The sequence below is a fragment of the Berghia stephanieae genome, chromosome 5 (genome assembly GCF_034508935.2).
Source record: "Berghia stephanieae isolate SIO BIC M18660-M18661 chromosome 5, UCSD_Bste_1.3, whole genome shotgun sequence".
In the NCBI taxonomy this organism is placed as follows: Eukaryota; Metazoa; Mollusca; class Gastropoda; order Nudibranchia; family Aeolidiidae; genus Berghia; species Berghia stephanieae.
This window is the reverse complement of record NC_088364.1, coordinates 2,360,725-2,380,699: the sequence shown is the minus strand read 5'-3', so window position 1 is coordinate 2,380,699 and position 19,975 is coordinate 2,360,725. Positions and strand designations below refer to the sequence as shown.

The following is a 19,975-nucleotide window of genomic DNA, read 5'->3' as shown; positions in this document are numbered from 1 at the left end:
TGACGCCTGTTAGGCGATATTACAATTTTTTCGGACACAGACAACGTTGTTGATGGTCAGGCACTCATTGAACACCTGAGTACGGTGAGAGAATGTGAGTAAGAGCCTTCTTCAAGTACTCAACTATGTGCCGAGCGAGGCTCGAACCCAGGACCTTCCGATCAGAAAGCGAGTGTTATACCACAAGACCACATAGCCGCACCTGGTACTTGGTACACTTGGGTTGTGGATAACTCATACGGTAGAGTCATGATCTGCCAGGCCAGGCAGAGTTGTCGTACCAGTAAGGTCGCGGGTTCAAGCCCCCATCACCATTCTCTCTTGTCTTCCGTCACTTTCCTACTCACTTCATTTCTTGTTATTATCAACATAAGTGCTTGCTCCACTCACTTTTCTGAATTAAAAATTCTTCCCTCTAAGAAAGTCAGATGGGACCAATTCTATCAAAACAGTATAAAAACGAGTCCTTCAGAGCCATTAGGCCCATGGAGCCGGAGTTTATCCCGGTTTCTATAGCATGAAACAGACAATAGCAATTGCTTGCTACCCTTTGGATAGGATGCTAGTCTATCGCAAAGTACTTTCTCCCCAGATCTAAGAGACCCAGCTACCCAATCACTGGATGAATTACAGGACTTCAATTGGAAGATAAGCTTTTATGCAATGTCATGTGGTCATTAATCTATACAGCGTGCAGAATCCGCAAAGTGTTCCAAGACACGACAGATACAAAGACAACAAGAGGTAACACAATTCCTACTCCATGGGCCTAATGGCTGTGAAGGAGTACTTCATTCAAACTACAAATATCCTTCTACTCCCCTCACCTGCTGGGGTCTGTACTGACTACACTAGACTCGTCCATCCACTGCTGTAGGCGAGTCATGACCTCATACCAGACAAACTCATTCAGGATTCGGTCTTGGAGAATTGGCTGGTCATTCAAGAGTTCCATCAATGTGTCTATCTTGGAGACCAGGGATGTCATGTTGGCATCTGACATGGAGGCTCCGTGAATCTACAAGGTTGACAGTTTAAACATACAAGCATTGATCCACAATGGACAAAAGGCTCTTTCAAAAACTAAAATATCAAACAAGGATCACATAGCCCGTCTTAAGTTGAATTGATTTCATGGTTTCTGTTGGCTGTGGACAAAACGTTCTGTGTTATGAAATAGTTTAAAAACCAGATAACTGTCAGACTCTGGAAAAGCTCATAATTTTAAAATTTGGCCAGAAAACACGTCCTTCAAATATCGTTTGATGTAAATTAACCTCATCTTGGCAAAAACTCTCAAACCTGGGATGTCAAGGAAGACTTTGCAAAGTCCCAGGTTTGAGAGTTTTTGCCAAGATGAGGTTCCTTTAAATCGGTCGATATTTGAAGGACAAATTTTCTGGCCAAATAATGTAATTTAAGTTTTACCACTGTGCGGCAGTTAGCTGGCTTAGTTCTTTTTTCTAAGAAATTACATCCATTTTTTTGTTCCATTACTTTTACATAAGTCCATTACATCGAACAGTTCAAAATTCCTTTTCTTTTCTTAATTGTTTTTATTTTCTTGATCAACTTAAATATCGAATGAAAGAAAAGATATAACAACTTTCTTGTTTTGGAAACATCAAAGTGACCAATAAGGGGCAGCAGCACTGATGTCAGAGAAACATCTTAAAAAGTGGAAACATCAAAGTGACCAATAAGGGGCAGTAGCACTGATGTCAGAGAAACATCTTAAAAAGTGGAAAATCAAAGTACCAATAAGGGGCAGAGCACTGATGTCAGAGAAACATCTTAAAAAGTGGAAACATCAAAGTGACCAATAAGGGGCAGCAGCACTGATGTCAGAGAAACATCTTAAAAAGTGGAAAATCAAAGTGACCAATAAGGGGCAGCAGCACTGATGTCAGAGAAACATCTTAAAAAGTGGAAACATCAAAGTGACCAATAAGGGGGGCAGCAGCACTGATGTCAGAGAAACATCTTAAAAAGTGGAAACATCAAAGTGACCAATAAGGGGCAGTAGCACTGATGTCAGAGAAACATCTTAAAAAGTGGAAACATCAAAGTGACCAATAAGGGGGCAGCAGCACTGATTCAGAGAAACATCTTAAAAAGTGGAAACATCAAAGTGACCAATAAGGGGCAGTAGCACTGATGTCAGAGAAACATCTTAAAAAGTGGAAACATCAAAGTGACCAATAAGGGGGGCAGCAGCACTGATGTCAGAGAAACATCTTAAAAAGTGGAAACATCAAAGTGACCAATAAGGGGCAGCTAGCACTGATGTCAGAGAAACATCTTAAAAAGTGGAAACATCAAAGTGACCAATAAGGGGCAGCAGCACTGATTTCAGAGAAACATCTTATAAAAGTGGAAACATCAAAGTGACCAATAAGGGGGCGCAGCACTGATTACAAGTTATCGTATTTTCTTATAATTTTTGGACTGTACATAAAACAATCTAAATCTTCATCCGTGTGCTTTGTTGGCACGACATACAACAAACCTAAATGTCATCCTGTGTCTTTGTGAGTAACATACAAAAAAGTGAAACATTCAAAGTGTCTTAGTGCGCACTGTTATATACAAAGTTAATTTCTTAATTTTTCTTGTGTGCTTTGTTTGGACTGTTACATACAAACACAACTCTAAAATCTTCATCCTGTGTGCTTTGTTTGGCACTGTTACATGACAAACACAATCTAAAATTTCATCCTGTGTGCTTTGTTTGGACTGTTACATACAAACACAATCTAAAATCTTCATCCTGTGTGCTTTGTTTGGCACTGTTACATACAAACACAATCTAAAATCTTCATCCTGTGTGCTTTGTTTGGCACTGTTACATACAAACACAATCTAAAATCTTCATCCTGTGTGCTTTGTTTGGCACTGTTACATACAACACAATCTAAAATCTTCATCCTGTGTGCTTTGTTTGGCACTGTTACATACAAACACAACCTAAAATCGTCATCCTGTGTGCTTTGCATTCTTTTCTTTTCTTTACTTGTTTTAATTGTAGTTATTGTCTATATACATATGTGATCGAAATACACTGATAAGCTTAGATGTTATTCTTACTACAATGTTCAATTCATAAAGGTTAATATTCTTCACTTCACTTGTTTTCAATAAACCAAGAGACACCTTAATCTTTAATTTCCACCTGACTAAAAAGTGTCTGTCTTAGCTACAAGTTTTAATCCCAATATCTGCTCTGACCATAAAGACAAGTCAGTCATGAAAATAAATTGAATTAATAATATACAAAATAAACGAATAAATTCCCTTTATTCCTCCCCAAGTGAAAAGCACAATAACCAAGGCATCAACCATAATCTAGTGCTGGATGAATCATAAAGATATAAATAGTGGGAAATGGTTTATTTGATATGGTATGAGTTCAGGCCATTGATTACAGGATACACTCGAAGTAACACACACACACACACATTGACGGTAAGCGTCCATAGAGACAGCGTAGCCATATTCACTCATTTATTCTATGATATGATACAAGTACAAGTCAGGCATCGACCTCTTTACTTGGATTCAAACACACACAAAGGACACAGCAGCCCAACCAGAGTATTTCCAACCATTGTCACCCCATCCAACAGGCCATTCTTAACATCACCTGACTTTTGAGATGAGATGACACCGTTCAACTAAATAACTCTTCACACAATATGTCATTCATGATGGATCTTTTCTTCAAAGACTACATACAGAATGACCTGGTTCTCCCGATAGCTCACTTGGCTGAGCCATTCCAACACAAAGGGACAAAGATTGATCCTGGGTCAGTCAAGATGTTCTTCCAACCCCCTGTCCACCCAGCAGTGAATGGGCAGCTAGGTCTATTAGATCTGGAGGAAAGTACTTTGTGATAGACTAGTGTCTCATCCAGAGGATAGCAAGCAATTACTTTTGTCCGTTTCACACTATAAAAAACGGGATAAACTGCTCGAGTCTATTTTAGAGTAGGACTTACAATCGCTTCAAGGTCTTTGGCAGTCTTCAGCTGTACCAACTGGTTCTCTACGTCTGTCATATTCAAGGCACACAACTGGGCAAACCAAGCCTTGAGGTCAAAGGTTACTCCTGGTGGGACGGTGAATATGTCTTCCGGGGTAGATTGACACAAGGCCTCTAGAGACATGAATGATTCAGTGGCCGTCTGGGATGACAGCTGGAGGGAAGATGGAACGTAATGTACTCATTAATGTATACGGCATGCAGATTCCACAAAGAGCTCTAAGACGCTGCACATAACAAGACAAACATAACACAAAAGGCAGATACCTGTAGAAAATAGTAGGGGATGCCTGGAGCCGGTGATACTAACCAAAGAGTGAAAATGGAGAGGCTTCATATAGGAACAAAACTGGTAATGAATGTCTGTACTCAATGGTGGTTGCAGTATGAATCATTCATACTGCAATTACCATTGAGTACAGACGATAAAGTTATTTTGCATTTTATTTTATTTGTTTTCCTCGTTTATTTGTGTATTGCTGTGCTGACCAAGGGTTTGTACACGAAACGTCCATTGCCTGTATTGTTCCCATAAGAAGCCTCTCCATTTTCACTCATTCACAAATATGAGTACTACTCAAAAGCCTGTCTGAAAAGGAATGTTTTCAAAAGTTTCCTAAAATGACTGAGCTCAGGGTGTCTTCGATTTCTTCACCTAGTTTGTGCCATCCTTTTGGGACCCTGATAGAAAGATTATCCAAAAAGGTCAAAGGCCATAGAGATTGAGATACAGAAAGGTGAATCCCGATTCATAGCTTGTGCTATAGGGAATAAGATTAGCGGAAGAGTAGCGTCCCTTGATTGGACGTCACCCATAGTCTGTGACGTCACCGGCGGAAAAGTTATTAGAGAGAGAACGTCATGTTGGTTGTGCGCATGCGTCTCTCGTCCTCGCTTCTGGTGATGTCACAGATTATGGGTGACGTCCAATCAAGGGACGCTACTCTTCCGCTAATCTCATTCCCTATTGGAGAGGGAGAAAAGATGTAGAAAATCACTTTAAATAGAATGTGTATTATAAGAATCTAAATCACACAGGCATGAGGTGGGAAGGAAGCTGTTACTTTACTTTATGTTTTGTTCACTACGTCTTTTGGTTTTCCTAGTCAGTCTTTTGTATTAATTATCATTTGTGTCAGGGGGCAGCATGGCTCAGCGCTATGGTCTTTGCAAAATAACCGAAAGGTACCGAGTTCGATCACCCTCTGCTGCGCTGCACTGAGGCTGATGCCTGGGTTATTCCAGTCTTCTCTTCCAATAGACCATAGAAACAAATTTCCCCTATGATGGGATGGATAAAGGGAATTTTTTATTTTTTTGTTGTTTTTTTTTGGGAGGGGGGGGGGGGGGGGTTTCTATGGTTAGCTGAACAAGAATTGGAGTCTGAAACATTTGTTGTTTGTAGATTATTTCAATTCATATCTTTGACCTTGTAGCTTTTGTTTTAAAGTTAGGTCATCTGCAATTTAGCTTCTTGTATGATAGGTTGATAGTTGGATGGAATTGAAATGAGACTGACTAGATAAAAGCCATACCTGTTTGTTGTTGTTTGTTTTTAAGGGTTTTACGGCGCTTGCAACACATTTTGGTCATATCAGCGCCGGTAAAAAGGAAGAAAATGGGAAAGTAAAAAGTTCTAGAATTACAATTAAAGTACCCAAGAAAAGGTACAACAAAGGGGAATTGGTTCAAATAGGGAACAGGTGTAGATTCCAAGAGCACACTATCAAAGCACTTAGTTTGAGATCACCTAAAAGTCTCATCCAGACACAAGCACAGGTCCCGACCAAGAGGGATACATCAAATGTTTACAAATCATGTATAATATGTAAACAAAAATATACAGTGCATAATAGAGAGATGATTTACAAGACAAAAAATAACATCTCCCAAAACTCTAAATATACATTTGACTGTTTCCCTCTCAGCCAAGGTATCTGGCTGGGCCGGGACAAAACCAAGTAATATGATTTCAAGACAAAGACAGAAAGCATGTTGGAACACAGATATAGGGGGATAGAAGACACAGTAAGTGAGCTCCCTGCCCACTATGGGAGGTCAGGAACACCAGCCAGAAAGCCATACCTTTTCTGGGTGTTTCTGGCTGGTGTAAATGAGAACTTCCAGCAACTCTGGGACGTTGTTTGCCAGATGGACCAGATTCTTTAGGGAGGTTGAATTTCCAAAAGTTGAACTGATCGAACCAGCTGGAGGGACAGAAAGAAAAAATTGTTAATGGATGAGCACACGTTGGATTTAATAAAAGATGAGAGACATGAATTAAATTGACTTTTCATCAATAATTCTTTGTCAACCCAATATAAATTATGAAGGAATAATTGATGTTTTATCTGTATTCAAATATAGAAATGTGTTATTTTTTAACAGACCATGTTCTGTCTCCATAAACAATACCAGCTTCTTAAATAAAACAACCTACTATCTATTATCTTTACCCTGTTTTTTTTTTTTTTTTTTCTCATGTCCATATTTTTATCTTCTCTCATGCCTATTCTTCTCAGCTCCATCAACACATTCTATTCTTCTCAGCTCCATCAACACATTCTATACTTCTCAGCTCTATCAACACATTCTATTCTTCTTGGCTCCATCAACACATTCTATTCTTCTCAGCTCCATCAACACATTCTATTCTTCTCAGCTCTATCAACACATTCTATTCTTCTCAGCTCCATCAACACATTCTATTCTTCTTGGCTCCATCAACACATTCTATTCTTCTCAGCTCTATCAACACATTCTATTCTTCTCAGCTCCATCAACACATTCTATTCTTCTTGGCTCCATCAACACATTCTATTCTTCTCAGCTCTATCAACACATTCTATTCTTCTCAGCTACATCAACACATTCTATTCTTCTCAGCTCTATCAACACATTCTATTCTTCTCGGCTCCATCAACACATTCTATTCTTCTCGGCTCCATCAACACATTCTATTCTTCTCAGCTCCATCAACACATTCTATTCTTCTTGGCTCCATCAACACATTCTATTCTTCTCGGCTCCATCAACACATTCTATTCTTCTGGGCTCCATCAACACATTCTATACTTCTCAGCTCCATCAACACATTCTATACTTCTCAGCTCCATCAACACATTCTATTCTTCTCAGCTCCATCAACACATTCTATTCTTCTTGGCTCCATCAACACATTCTATTCTTCTCGGCTCCATCAACACATTCTATTCTTCTTGGCTCCATCAACACATTCTATTCTTCTCAGCTCCATCAACACATTCTATTCTTCTCGGCTCCATCAACACATTCTATTCTTCTCAGCTCCATCAACACATTCTATTCTTCTCAGCTCCATCAACACATTCTATTCTTCTCAGCTCCATCAACACATTCTATTCTTCTCGGCTCCATCAACACATTCTATTCTTCACGGTTCCATCAACACATTCTATTCTTCTCAGCTCCATCAACACATTCTATTCTTCTCGGCTCCATCAACACATTCTATTCTTCTCAGCTCCATCAACACATTCTATTCTTCTCAGCTCCATCAACACATTCTATTCTTCTCGCTCCATCAACACATTCTATTCTTCTAGCTCCATCAACACATTCTATTCTTCTCGGCTCCATCAACACATTCTATTCTTCTCGGCTCCATCAACATTCTATTCTTCTGGCTCCATCAACACATTCTATTCTTCTCAGCTCCATCAACACATTCTATTCTTCTCAGCTCCATCAACACATTCTATTCTTCTCAGCTCCATCAACACATTCTATTCTTCTCGGCTCCATCAACACATTCTATTCTTCTCGGCTCCATCAACGCATTCTATTCTTCTTGGCTCCATCAACACATTCTATTCTTCTCAGCTCCATCAACACATTCTATTCTTCTCAGCTCCATCAACACATTCTATTCTTCACGGCTCCATCAACACATTCTATTCTTCTTGGCTCCATCAACACATTCTATTCTTCTCGGCTCCATCAACACATTCTATTCTTCACGGCTCCATCAACACATTCTATTCTTCTCGGCTCCATCAACACATTCTATTCTTCTCAGCTCCATCAACACATTCTATTCTTCTCGGCTCCATCAACACATTCTATTCTTCACGGCTCCATCAACACATTCTATTCTTCTCAGCTCCATCAACACATTCTATTCTTCTCAGCTCCATCAACACATTCTATTCTTCTCGGCTCCATCAACACATTCTATTCTTCTCGGCTCCATCAACACATTCTATTCTTCTCGGCTCCATCAACCCATCAATTTCTCCACATTCAACCCTTTACAGGTAGGATTAGAATTGGCTTCAATCCGATATCCAATTTGATCATTTTTACCTCATTTAAGTCCAACTATTTTGCTATTCCAGCTTTCTTTGTGAAAATAATATAATAATGTCTGGTACCCAAGATAAAAGAAAGTGTGTCTGACATTTGTAGGAGTCGTGATAGCTCAGTTGGTAGAGCACTCACTCCACACACAAAGGGACCAAAGATCAACCCCCTGTGCGGTTGAGATTCTTTCTGAACCCCTGTCCACCCAGCAGTGAATGGGAAACTGAGTCTGTAAGGTTTGGCAGAAAGTACTTTGCGATAGGCTAGCATCCTATCCAAAGGATAGTAAGCAATTGCTATTGTACGTTACACGCTATAGAAACCGGGATAAACTCTGACTCCATGGGCCCAATAAAGGACTACTTTTTAAAATTTGTGTTAAGGTGAATGCAAGAGGAGCAATCCCAGAGTGTGACTGAACTCACCATGTATGGCATCAATCAGCTGGTCAGTGACCAGTCCAGCCATAGACACCATTTTGACAAACACATCCTTGGCCTCTGGCATTTGACTCACAGTGGACATGTACACCTGTTGGATGAGGTCAGCTATGGCCAGCTCGGATCTAATGGCCCAATGAAGGGTGATGGTTGGGGAAAGGGGGGAGATAGAAATAGAGATGTGAGTTTTTAAATTAAACACATAGCATCAATGTAAATCCCCGCTCAACAATTTTTCTAACTTTACATACTGTCAGACGAAATGGTAAGGAGTACACCATTGGAAATGGAGAGAGAGAGAGAGAGAGAGAGAGAGAGAGAGAGAGGAGAGAGAGAGAGAGAGAGAGAGAGAGAGAGAGAGAGAGAGAGAGAGAGAGAGAGAGAGAGAGAGAGAGAGAGAATCAGTATAAGAAAGTGCATGTAGGTGTCTACTTCTGTGTTTAAAACAAGGTGTAAAAGTCACCCATATTTAGAGGAGGAGTCATCCAGCCACTGTTCCATCCGATTTCCTATTCTATTCCACACAGACATATTGAGTAATCGAAGGTCAAGGCCATTGGATTCCATCGGGTTTTCTATTAGGTCCTCTATGACCTCTGTCAACTTCTTCATCTTCACAAATGTACTGTTAGCATCCAAAGGTGTCGTGGTGTTGTCCATGTCCTGTCAGGAATTTCAAAAAGTAATAATTTTATATGGCCCAAAGAGCCGGAGTCGATATCAGTTTTGATAGTATTAAACAGACAGGACCAATTATTTGCTACCATTTGGATTGTTTGTTTGTTTGTTTGTTTGTTGCTTTAGGTCTCTTCCAACACAATTGAGGTTATATGAGAGACCGCTGAAACAAAAAAACAAGCAATCTAACAAAAATAGTACAAATGTCAATCAAAATCATAACCTAAAGATATCATAAGCTAAATTATAAATAACCAAGAACAAACAGGCAGAGGATTTACAGGAAAAAAAATATCCCCTGTCAAAAATACAATCACAAACCAAAGAAGCAGGATAGGCTAGTAAAGAGAAGAAGAAACGACATCACTATCGGATCGTACACCCATGCGAACATCATAGGTATATGATTCAAGGGTGATGCTCCCATCCAACCGCCATTTGGATTGGATGCCAGTCTGTCACAAAGTACTTTCTATTAGAACAAAGAGACCCAATTACTTAGCCACTGCTTGGTGACAGAGGGGAATTCATACACAATAGAACTGGACTGAAATCCATCAAAACTATGCCATAACGCAGACAGAATGTTTGCTTTTGGTTTTAAGGGTTTCACGGCGCTTGCAACACATTTAGGTCATATCAGCGCCAGTAAAAAGGAAGAAAATGGGCTGGTAAAATGTTCTAGAATTACAATTAACGTACCCAAGAAAAGGTCATGTTTGTTTGTTTTTAATGGTTTTATGGCCCTTGCGACATATTTAGATCATTTCAGCGCCAGTATAAAATAAGAGAATTGAATAGTCAAAAGATTATAGATTTACAATTAAAGCTTTCAAGAAAAAGTATGACAAAGGGGAAAGGTACAAATAGAAACAGATGTAGATTCCAAGAGCATACTACTATCAGTGTACTTAGTTTGAGATCACCTAAAAGTCTCACCCAGACACAAGTACAAGATCCCACTAAGAGGAACACACTCAAATGCGCACATTATACATTCAAAACAACATATATACCAATACATAATAGAGAGATGATCTACAAGGAAAATAATATCATCTCCCAAAATTATCTATACATTTGACTGTTTCCCTCTCAGCCAGGGTACCTGGCCAGAGCCAGGACAAAACCAATAAATCATATTCCAAGACAAAGACAAAAAGCAAGTTGGAAAACAGATATAGGGGGATAGAAGACACAGTGAGTGCCTCCCTGCCCACTGGGAGGTCAGAAACCCCACCCAGGATACAGGGGGATAGAAGACGCAGTAAGTGCCTCCCTGCCCATTTGGGAGGTCAGGAACCCCACCCAGGATACAGGGGAATAGAAGACACAGTAAGTACCTCCCTGCCCATTTGGGAGGTCAGGAACCCCACCCAGGATACAGGGGGATAGAACACACAGTAAGTACCTCCCTGCCCATTTGGAAGGTCAGGAACCCCACCCAGGATACAGGGGGATAGAAGACACAGTAAGTACCTCCCTGCCCATATGGGAGGTCAGGAACCCACCCAGACACAGAAGAAATCTTACAATTTGCATCAATCTCTGGCCTCCTTCAAACTCATTGAGTTCAGTGACTAGCCTGTCCAAGTTAATGGTGCACATTTCGGCCAGGTAAGCTGTAACATTAAACTTGCTGCCAGGTGGGACCATCATGATGTCAGATGGAGGTGTAGAACAAAATGTTGTCCACGACTGAAGGGCAAGACTCCACGCAGCCATCTGGAAGATTTGGAAATCAATTTTAGCCATTCTTGGATTTACTTTTTATTATCGTGTCTATTTTTCTACAAGTTACTAATTATAAAAATAATAATAATAATAATAATAATAATAATAATAATAATAATAATAATAATAATAATAATAATAACAATAATAATAATAAATATAATAATAATAATAATAATAATAATAATAATAATAATAATAATAATAATAATAATAATAATAATAATAATAATTATTATTATTATTATTATTATTATTATTATTATTATTATCATTATTATTATAATAACCTGAGACTTCCACAAAACTTGGAATGTCTTTCAATTAAACAAAGCCTCAAGTTGGCAAAATGATCGAACCTGAGGCGTGTTTATAATTTGTTTGAAGCCTCAGGTTTAAGAATGTTTATTGAAGTGAGATCCGTTTTCTGTCCAAAAGTTGATAAGGAATGGTGTGGTGTATTAGGAATACCTTGTGTGGTTGTGTGAAGAGAGTGTAGAGAACAGTCTCGATCATTTCAGGTGAACGGTCTAAGAGAAGGAGTACAGTCTTTATAGATGGGAATCCATCAAATGCCTGCTTCACGTCAACTGGAAATACAAACAGAAATACACATACATACATACATATTATATATATATATATATATATATACAATTTATTTAGGCTATGAGATTAGGCAATCTATTTTCACACCAAAAGCCACTGGAAATACACACACACACACACAAACATACAAACAAAAATATGTAAATTTCTGTATTGTAACAATCCAGATGTGCTAAGAGTCTCACAAGTCTAAAATGATCATCATCGTCGTCATCATCATCATCATCATCATCATCATCATCGTCATCATCATCATCATCATCATCATCATCATCATCATCATCATCATCATCGTCGTCGTCGTTGTCGTCGTCGTCGTCGTCGTCATCATCATCATCATCATCAACCACCACCTTCACTATCACAAAAAAAATGTAATATTGCCTAGCAGGCGTCATGTCACGTTCTACATGTTGCGTGTTACTGTTGGTTAGGGACCCTTTGTAAAGCGCTTTGAGCGTGTTTGGTGGATATTGCGCTATATAAGAGCTTATTTATTTCTTTTAAAAATAATCTAATATGTATCAACCTTGAGAATCTTGCAGAGGTGTTCCAACCAGGTCTAGAATGGCATCCAAGTAGTGTAGAACCTGTTTGGTATCTGGGGCACTTTGCAGGATTGTGATCACACTGTTTTCAATTTGAGTCAATAGTCTGGTATAGAAGACATCGTTATAGAACAGTCAATTAGTCAGTGCTTGTCATTATTTATTTGTCAGGATTATTTAAATCAGACAAAGTATGAATGATAAAGATCTGAACCAAGTTGTGTAATGATTGACTTTTATTTATAATTTATAGAATGATTGTGTGAATGATCAAAGGAAGATAATCAGATAATATTTTCATTGAGTTAGTTTGTTATGAATGATGTCCCCTTATTAGACCCTATTTTTTGATGTTAATTATATTTGTTACCGATATATTGGTTAGTACATGGCCCTTGTCGTATATTATAGTTGTTTCCCCTTTGGGGTATATAGAGCAGTAAAGTTAGGTGCCCCAAACGTAAACAAAGATCGAGAAGCACGTGGCAAACCACATGTTCCTGTCTTGACAGCTCACGTTCCAATGTAAATAATAGAAAAAAATAACCTTTAAAATTTGGCTGTTAGGTGGCAAAAGAAACACATATTCATAAATACTCGATCATGCATCAAATAATGTCTAGATATGGATATTTTATGGAACAAAAGGTAAAATTTTCTAAAATTTATCAAAAGTTACAGTCTATCTATTTTTAGACCAGAGCAAATTATTGCGCTGGTGTGAACAAAACGAGAATTATTCGGAGCCTGATTTTCATAATAATTTAGCCTTATATTATTATTTCTGCAACTGTTAGATTTTATGTAAACATATTTTCAATACTGAAAGTGTATTGCCTACAACTCAAACTACAAAATTGGGAGACCTATATGTGCGTAAATATTCGGTCCGTACGGAATACTAGCAACTTTATTTTACGTTTGGGCCCTAATATGCTCTTATGGCAAGTCCTTATGTGCTACGTCAAGAGACTTGTAGTCATATCAAGCACCGTATCTGATCACGGACTGTTGTTGAAAGTGAAGGCAGACAAATTCAAAAGATCTAGCTTGATGACGGACAATGCAAACTACATGATTGCGTAGAGTCCGTGGAGTTTTGCAAGTAAGCATCACCCTCCAAGTTGTTTTCAAGGTAGCTCACTGCAGCACCTCCACAGTTGGGGAGTTTTAAGGTAAGCCATGTCAACTCCACAGTGGGATTTTTGCAATAAGGCCACGCTACTCACAGGTAGGAGGTTTTTGAAAGTGAAGCATGCAACACAATGAGTTTTGACAAGGTAAGCATGACACCTCACAGGTGGGTTTTTGACAAGGTGAAGGCCATGCACACCTCCACAGGTTGGGAGTTTTTGACAAGGTGAAGGCCATCGCACACCTCCACAGGTTGGGGAGTTTTTGACAAGGTGAAGGCCATCGCACACCTCCACAGGTTGGGGAGTTTTTGACAAGGTGAAGGCCATCGCACACCTCCACAGGTTGGGGAGTTTTTGACAAGGTGAAGGCCATCGCACACCTCCACAGGTTGGGGAGTTTTTGACAAGGTGAAGGCCATCGCACACCTCACAGTTGGGGAGTTTTTGACAAGGTGAAGGCCATCGCACACCTCCACAGGTTGGGGAGTTTTTGACAAGTGTAAGGCCTCACTCGTCAACCACCTCCACAGGTTGGGGAGTTTTTGACAAGGTGAAGGCCATCGCACACCTCCACAGGTTGGGGAGTTTTTGACAAGGTGAAGGCCATCGCACACCTCCACAGGTTGGGAGAGTTTTTGACAAGGTGAAGGCCATCGCACACCTCCACAGGTTGGGGAGTTTTTTGACAAGGTGAAGGCCATCGCACACCTCCACAGTTGGGGAGTTTTTTGACAAGGTGAAGGCCATCGCACACCTCCACAGGTTGGGGAGTTTTTGACAAGGTGAAGGCCATCGCACACCTCCACAGGTTGGGAGTTTTTGACAAGGTGAAGGCCATCGCACACCTCCACAGGTTGGGGAGTTTTTGACAAGGTGAAGGCCATCGCACACCTCCACAGGTTGGGGAGTTTTTTGACAAGGTGAAGGCCATCGCACACCTCCACAGGTTGGGAGTTTTTGACAAGGTGAAGGCCATCGCACACCTCCACAGGTTGGGGAGTTTTTGACAAGGTGAAGGCCATCGCACACCTCCACAGGTTGGGAGTTTTTGACAAGGTGAAGGCCATCGCACACCTCCACAGGTTGGGGGTTTTTGACAAGGTGAAGGCCATCGCACACCTCCACAGGTTGGGGAGTTTTTGACAAGGTGAAGGCCATGGCACACCTCCACAGGTTGGGGAGTTTTTGACAAGGTGAAGGCCATGCACACCTCCACAGGTTGGGGAGTTTTTGACAAGGTGAAGGCCATCGCACCTCCACAGGTTGGGGAGTTTTTGACAAGTGAAGGCCATCGCACACCTCCACAGGTTGGGGAGTTTTTGACAAGGTGAAGGCCATCGACACCTCCACAGGTTGGGGATTTTTGACAAGGTGACAAGGTGAAGGCCATCGACACACTCCACAGGTTGGGAGTTTTGACAAGGTGAAGGCCATCGCACACCTCCACAGGTTGGGGAGTTTTTGACAAGGTGAAGGCCATCGCACACCTCCACAGGTTGGGGAGTTTTTGACAAGGTGAAGGCCATCGCACACCTCCACAGGTTGGGGAGTTTTTGACAAGGTGAAGGCCATCGCACACCTCCACAGGTTGGGGAGTTTTTGACAAGGTGAAGGCCATCGCACACCTCCACAGGTTGGGGAGTTTTTGACAAGGTGAAGGCCATCGCACACCTCCACAGGTTGGGGAGTTTTTGACAAGGTGAAGGCCATGGCACACCTCCACAGGTTGGGGAGTTTTTGACAAGGTGAAGGCCATCGCACACCTCCACAGGTTGGGGGGTTTTTGACAAGGTGAAGGCCATCGCACACCTCCACAGGTTGGGGAGTTTTTGACAAGGTGAAGGCCATCGCACACCTCCACAGGTTGGGGAGTTTTTGACAAGGTGAAGGCCATCGCACACCTCCACAGGTTGGGGAGTTTTTGACAAGGTGAAGGCCATCGCACACCTCCACAGGTTGGGGAGTTTTTGACAAGGTGAAGGCCATCGCACACCTCCACAGGTTGGGGAGTTTTTGACAAGGTGAAGGCCATCGCACACCTCCACAGGTTGGGAGTTTTGCAGGTGAAGGCATCGCACACTCACAGTTGGAGTTTTTGACAAGGTGAAGGCCATCGCACACCTCCACAGGTTGGGGAGTTTTTGACAAGGTGAAGGCCATCGCACACCTCCACAGGTTGGGGAGTTTTTGACAAGGTGAAGGCCATGCACACCTCCACAGGTTGGGGAGTTTTTGACAAGGTGAAGGCCATCGCACACCTCCACAGGTTGGGGAGTTTTTGACAAGGTGAAGGCCATCGCACACCTCCACAGGTTGGGGAGTTTTTGACAAGGTGAAGGCCATCGCACACCTCCACAGGTTGGGGAGTTTTTGACAAGGTGAAGGCCATCCACACCTCCACAGGTTGGGAGTTTTGACAAGGTGAAGGCCATCGCACACCTCCACAGGTTGGGGTAGTTTTTGACAAGGTGAAGGCCATCGCACACCTCCACAGGTTGGGGAGTTTTTGACAAGGTGAAGGCCATGCACACCTCCACAGGTTGGGGAGTTTTTGACAAGGTGAAGGCCATGGCACACCTCCACAGGTTGGGGAGTTTTTGACAAGGTGAAGGCCATCGCACACCTCCACAGGTTGGGGAGTTTTTGACAAGGTGAAGGCCATCCACACCTCCACAGGTTGGGGAGTTTTTGACAAGGTGAAGGCCATCGCACACCTCCACAGGTTGGGGAGTTTTTGACAAGGTGAAGGCCATCGCACACCTCCACAGGTTGGGGAGTTTTTGACAAGGTGAAGGCCATCGCACACCTCCACAGGTTGGGGAGATTTTGACAAGGTGAAGGCCATCGCACACCTCCACAGGTTGGGGAGTTTTCGACAAGGTGAAGTCCATGGCACACCTCCACAGGTTGGGGAGTTTTTGACAAGGTGAAGGCCATGGCACACCTCCACAGGTTGGAGAGTTTTTGACAAGGTGAAGGCCATCGCACACCTCCACAGGTTGGGGAGTTTTTGACAAGGTGAAGACCATCGCACACCTCCACAAGTTGGGGAGTTTTTGACAAGGTGAAGGCCATCGCACACCTCCACAGGTTGGGGAGTTTTTGACAAGGTGAAGGCCATCCACACCTCCACAGGTTGGGGAGTTATTGACAAGGTGAAGGCCATCGCACACCTCCACAGGTTGGGGAGTTTTTGACAATGTGAAGGCCCTCGCACACCTCCACAGGTTGGGGAGTTTTTGACAAGGTGAAGGCCCTCGCACACCTCCACAGGTTGGGGAGTTTTTGACAAGGTGAAGGCCATGGCACACCTCCACAGGTTGGGGAGTTTTTGACAAGGTGAAGGCCATCGCACACCTCCACAGGTTGGGGAGTTTTTGACAAGGTGAAGGCCATCCCACACCTCCACAGGTTGGGGAGTTTTTGACAAGGTGAAGGCCATCGCACACCTCCACAGGTTGGGGAGTTTTTGACAAGGTGAAGGCCATCGTACACCACAGGTTGGGGAGTTTTTGCCAAAGTGAAGGCCATTTTAATTTGTCAACATTTGAAGTAAACATTTTCTGGCCAAACTTTTAAATACGTGTTTTTTCCAAAATACGACAGAGTTATATTGCCCTCCATATTGTTTGTGTTGGAAACTTGATATTCATTTGTGTTTGATAATTCTTCACATCCACAGCTTTTAGGACTGTTCAGAATTTACATGTACCAACAAGGACAATGTGTTATATTTAGATTATTCAACAAGCCTGTGTTATAGGATTCTACCATGACTGTGGACATATTGAATGTGTTATATCTAGATTATTCAACAAAACTGTGTTATAGGATTCTATCATGACTGTGGACATATTGAATGTGTTATATCTAGATTATTCAACAAGCCTTTGTTACAGGATTCTATCATGACTGTGGATATATTGAATGTGTTATATCTAGATTATTCAACAAGCCTTTGTTACAGGATTCTATCATGACTGTGGATATATTGAATGTGTTATATCTAGATTATTCAACAAGCCTTTGTTACAGGATTCTATCATGACTGTGGATATATTGAATGTGTTATATCTAGATTATTCAACAAGCCTTTGTTACAGGATTCTATCATGACTGTGGATATATTGAATGTGTTATATCTAGATTATTCAACAAGCCTGTATTATAGGATTCTATCATGACTGTGGACATATTGAATGTGTTATATCTAGATTATTCAACAAGCCTTTGTTATAGGATTCTTTCATGACTGTGGACATATTGAATGTGTTATATCTAGATTATTCAACAAGCCTGTGTTATAGGATTCTATCATGACTGTGGACATATTGAATGTGTTATATCTAGATTATTCAACAAGCCTGTGTTATAGGATTCTATCATGACTGTGGACATATTGAATGTGTTATATCTAGATTATTCAACAAGCCTGTGTTACAGGATTCTATCATGACTGTGGACATATTGAATGTGTTATTTTTAGCACACCACTAAGCACCACCATCTTGTGTGTTAATAGATCGCAAAAATAACAAATGGAATAAATTTACAACCATTTTGAAAGCAATAAGTTATAATTGGCTTTCTTTTGCAAGAATTCAAGTTATCTATCATGATCATTTCAGAACATATTTGTTTCCTCAAAACAAATCAAAAAGGCAAGGCCCATCCACCTGGAATTCCCCATTTTCTATTTAAACAAACCAAAAGAATATTATAAGCCATCTTGTCACCCTCTACTGAAGCTTTTAAAATGAGATCAAATCTTGTGTAACTGTTGAAAAACTTTAGGTACAACCGGTTCAGACCACTATTCAACAATTAGGTTTTTAGTAAGAAATGATAGGGTATTTATTCCAAGGTAAGAGCTAGAATAATGTCCTTACTCAAACTGTGAACCAAACTCCTCCTTCCACGAGTCGACATTGTCTATGACAGCCTCCCACACACTGGGGTCAAAGACACGTTCATTCAAAGGGATTTCCTTCTGGAATTGATCTATCAGCCTCTCTGTTTTATCCAGCAACTCTGTCAGATTTACCGGCTTCTTCAAGGAATTTTCAACCTGATGGATGATGGGAAACCAAATTCATTTATGATAAGTAGTTGTTATTTAAGCACAGACGTGCTCAATTTAAAAGTCTGTATTTACTTACAAATACAATGCTCTATTTTAAGTGATGACATATTGCATGTGGACAGTGATATTTGCTTGCTACCCTGTGGAAAAGACATTAGTCTGTCGCATTGTACTCTCCATATTATCGAACTGATGCTATGCATTTCGCTAAAATACTTATAACATCCGCCAGGTAATCTTAAGCGTTTATAGTCTGATTGATAGAATTTAGTGAGTAATAATCATTAAAATGGCTATCTAAAAACAATAACAAAGAGCTGAGAGAAGTCAATTTCATTCCTTCTATAGAGCCATCTACCCACGCACTGCCGGATGGTCCAAGGGTAACCATTGCCAACACCAGTTCCATTTCTTGTGAGGCAATAATTGCTTTACCAACTGAACTATCAGGACCCCCATTACAATTTCAAATAAATAGTAAAAGTAGTCATCAAAGCCATAAGACTTTCTCCTGGCTTATATAGATTTAAACATAAAATAACAATTACTGACTACCCTTTGGATCGGATGCTGTTCTATCAACAAAGTACTTTCTGCTTGATCTAATAGATCCAGCTAGCCAATCACTGCTGACTGGACAGGGAGGTCAGAAAAAATTTCAACGGCGCATGCATATTTTAAAAAAAGTACATTGAAATGGCAGAGAAGTCTAACTGACAATGTCATGGATGTGTTTGGCTGTCTTGTATTGCATGAGCTGATCCAGTAAGGTGGCATTGATAGAACACAGCGTGTCCATCCATTGGTTGACATCAAATGTTACTTTAGGTGGGACATGGAGAATTTCCTCAGGATGGTTGACACAGAATTCTTCAAAAGACTTCACCGCTTCCAGTTTTGTCACAATCTGGGGATAGAAATGCATGAATACCCAGTGAGTGAAAAAGCTTATTCCAACCGATTCACAATGATAAATGCATTACGCAACTCTTCATTTTGGATCATTGATATGGCACAACATCCACTCAATGTGCTCACCGTGCTTTACAAGGGGTACCAAGCCAACAGCAACACTTAACATGAAGGAGGAGATGTGATGCCTGTTAGGTTCTGACATAGATACTCATGTGACATTTAAGTCTGGTGAAACAATGTGATTATCAAACCTTTTCCATGGACTCACAAACCCACAGATGAGTGGTATACCACAAGACCATTGGGACTCTCCCGTACAATCTTAGTCATTGACCCACTCATACCAACTCTTGTCTTGCTTTACATTCAAGCAATGTTGAGTGAGGTCAATGACCAGATGGGTACTAATCATCTTGCAATGAAGCACTTTACATACGGCACAACCTT

The 19,975-nt window shown here is 40.9% G+C and overlaps 1 protein-coding gene across 1 annotated transcript in view; it reads right to left on the bottom strand.

The window, feature by feature from the left end:
- Positions 1 to 19,975, bottom strand: part of LOC144972239 (uncharacterized) — a 318,601-nt gene that overhangs the window by 159,186 nt on the left and 139,440 nt on the right. The window contains exons 33-42 of the mRNA XM_078913282.1: positions 19,332 to 19,520; positions 18,420 to 18,598; positions 12,376 to 12,500; positions 11,709 to 11,827; positions 11,037 to 11,228; positions 9,289 to 9,488; positions 8,811 to 8,950; positions 6,130 to 6,251; positions 4,001 to 4,198; positions 828 to 1,018 (exon numbers count right to left, since the gene is read on the bottom strand). Of these exons, the coding sequence (XP_078769408.1) occupies positions 828 to 1,018; positions 4,001 to 4,198; positions 6,130 to 6,251; positions 8,811 to 8,950; positions 9,289 to 9,488; positions 11,037 to 11,228; positions 11,709 to 11,827; positions 12,376 to 12,500; positions 18,420 to 18,598; positions 19,332 to 19,520 (1,655 nt within the window). The remainder of the gene's footprint in view (positions 1 to 827; positions 1,019 to 4,000; positions 4,199 to 6,129; positions 6,252 to 8,810; positions 8,951 to 9,288; positions 9,489 to 11,036; positions 11,229 to 11,708; positions 11,828 to 12,375; positions 12,501 to 18,419; positions 18,599 to 19,331; positions 19,521 to 19,975) is intronic.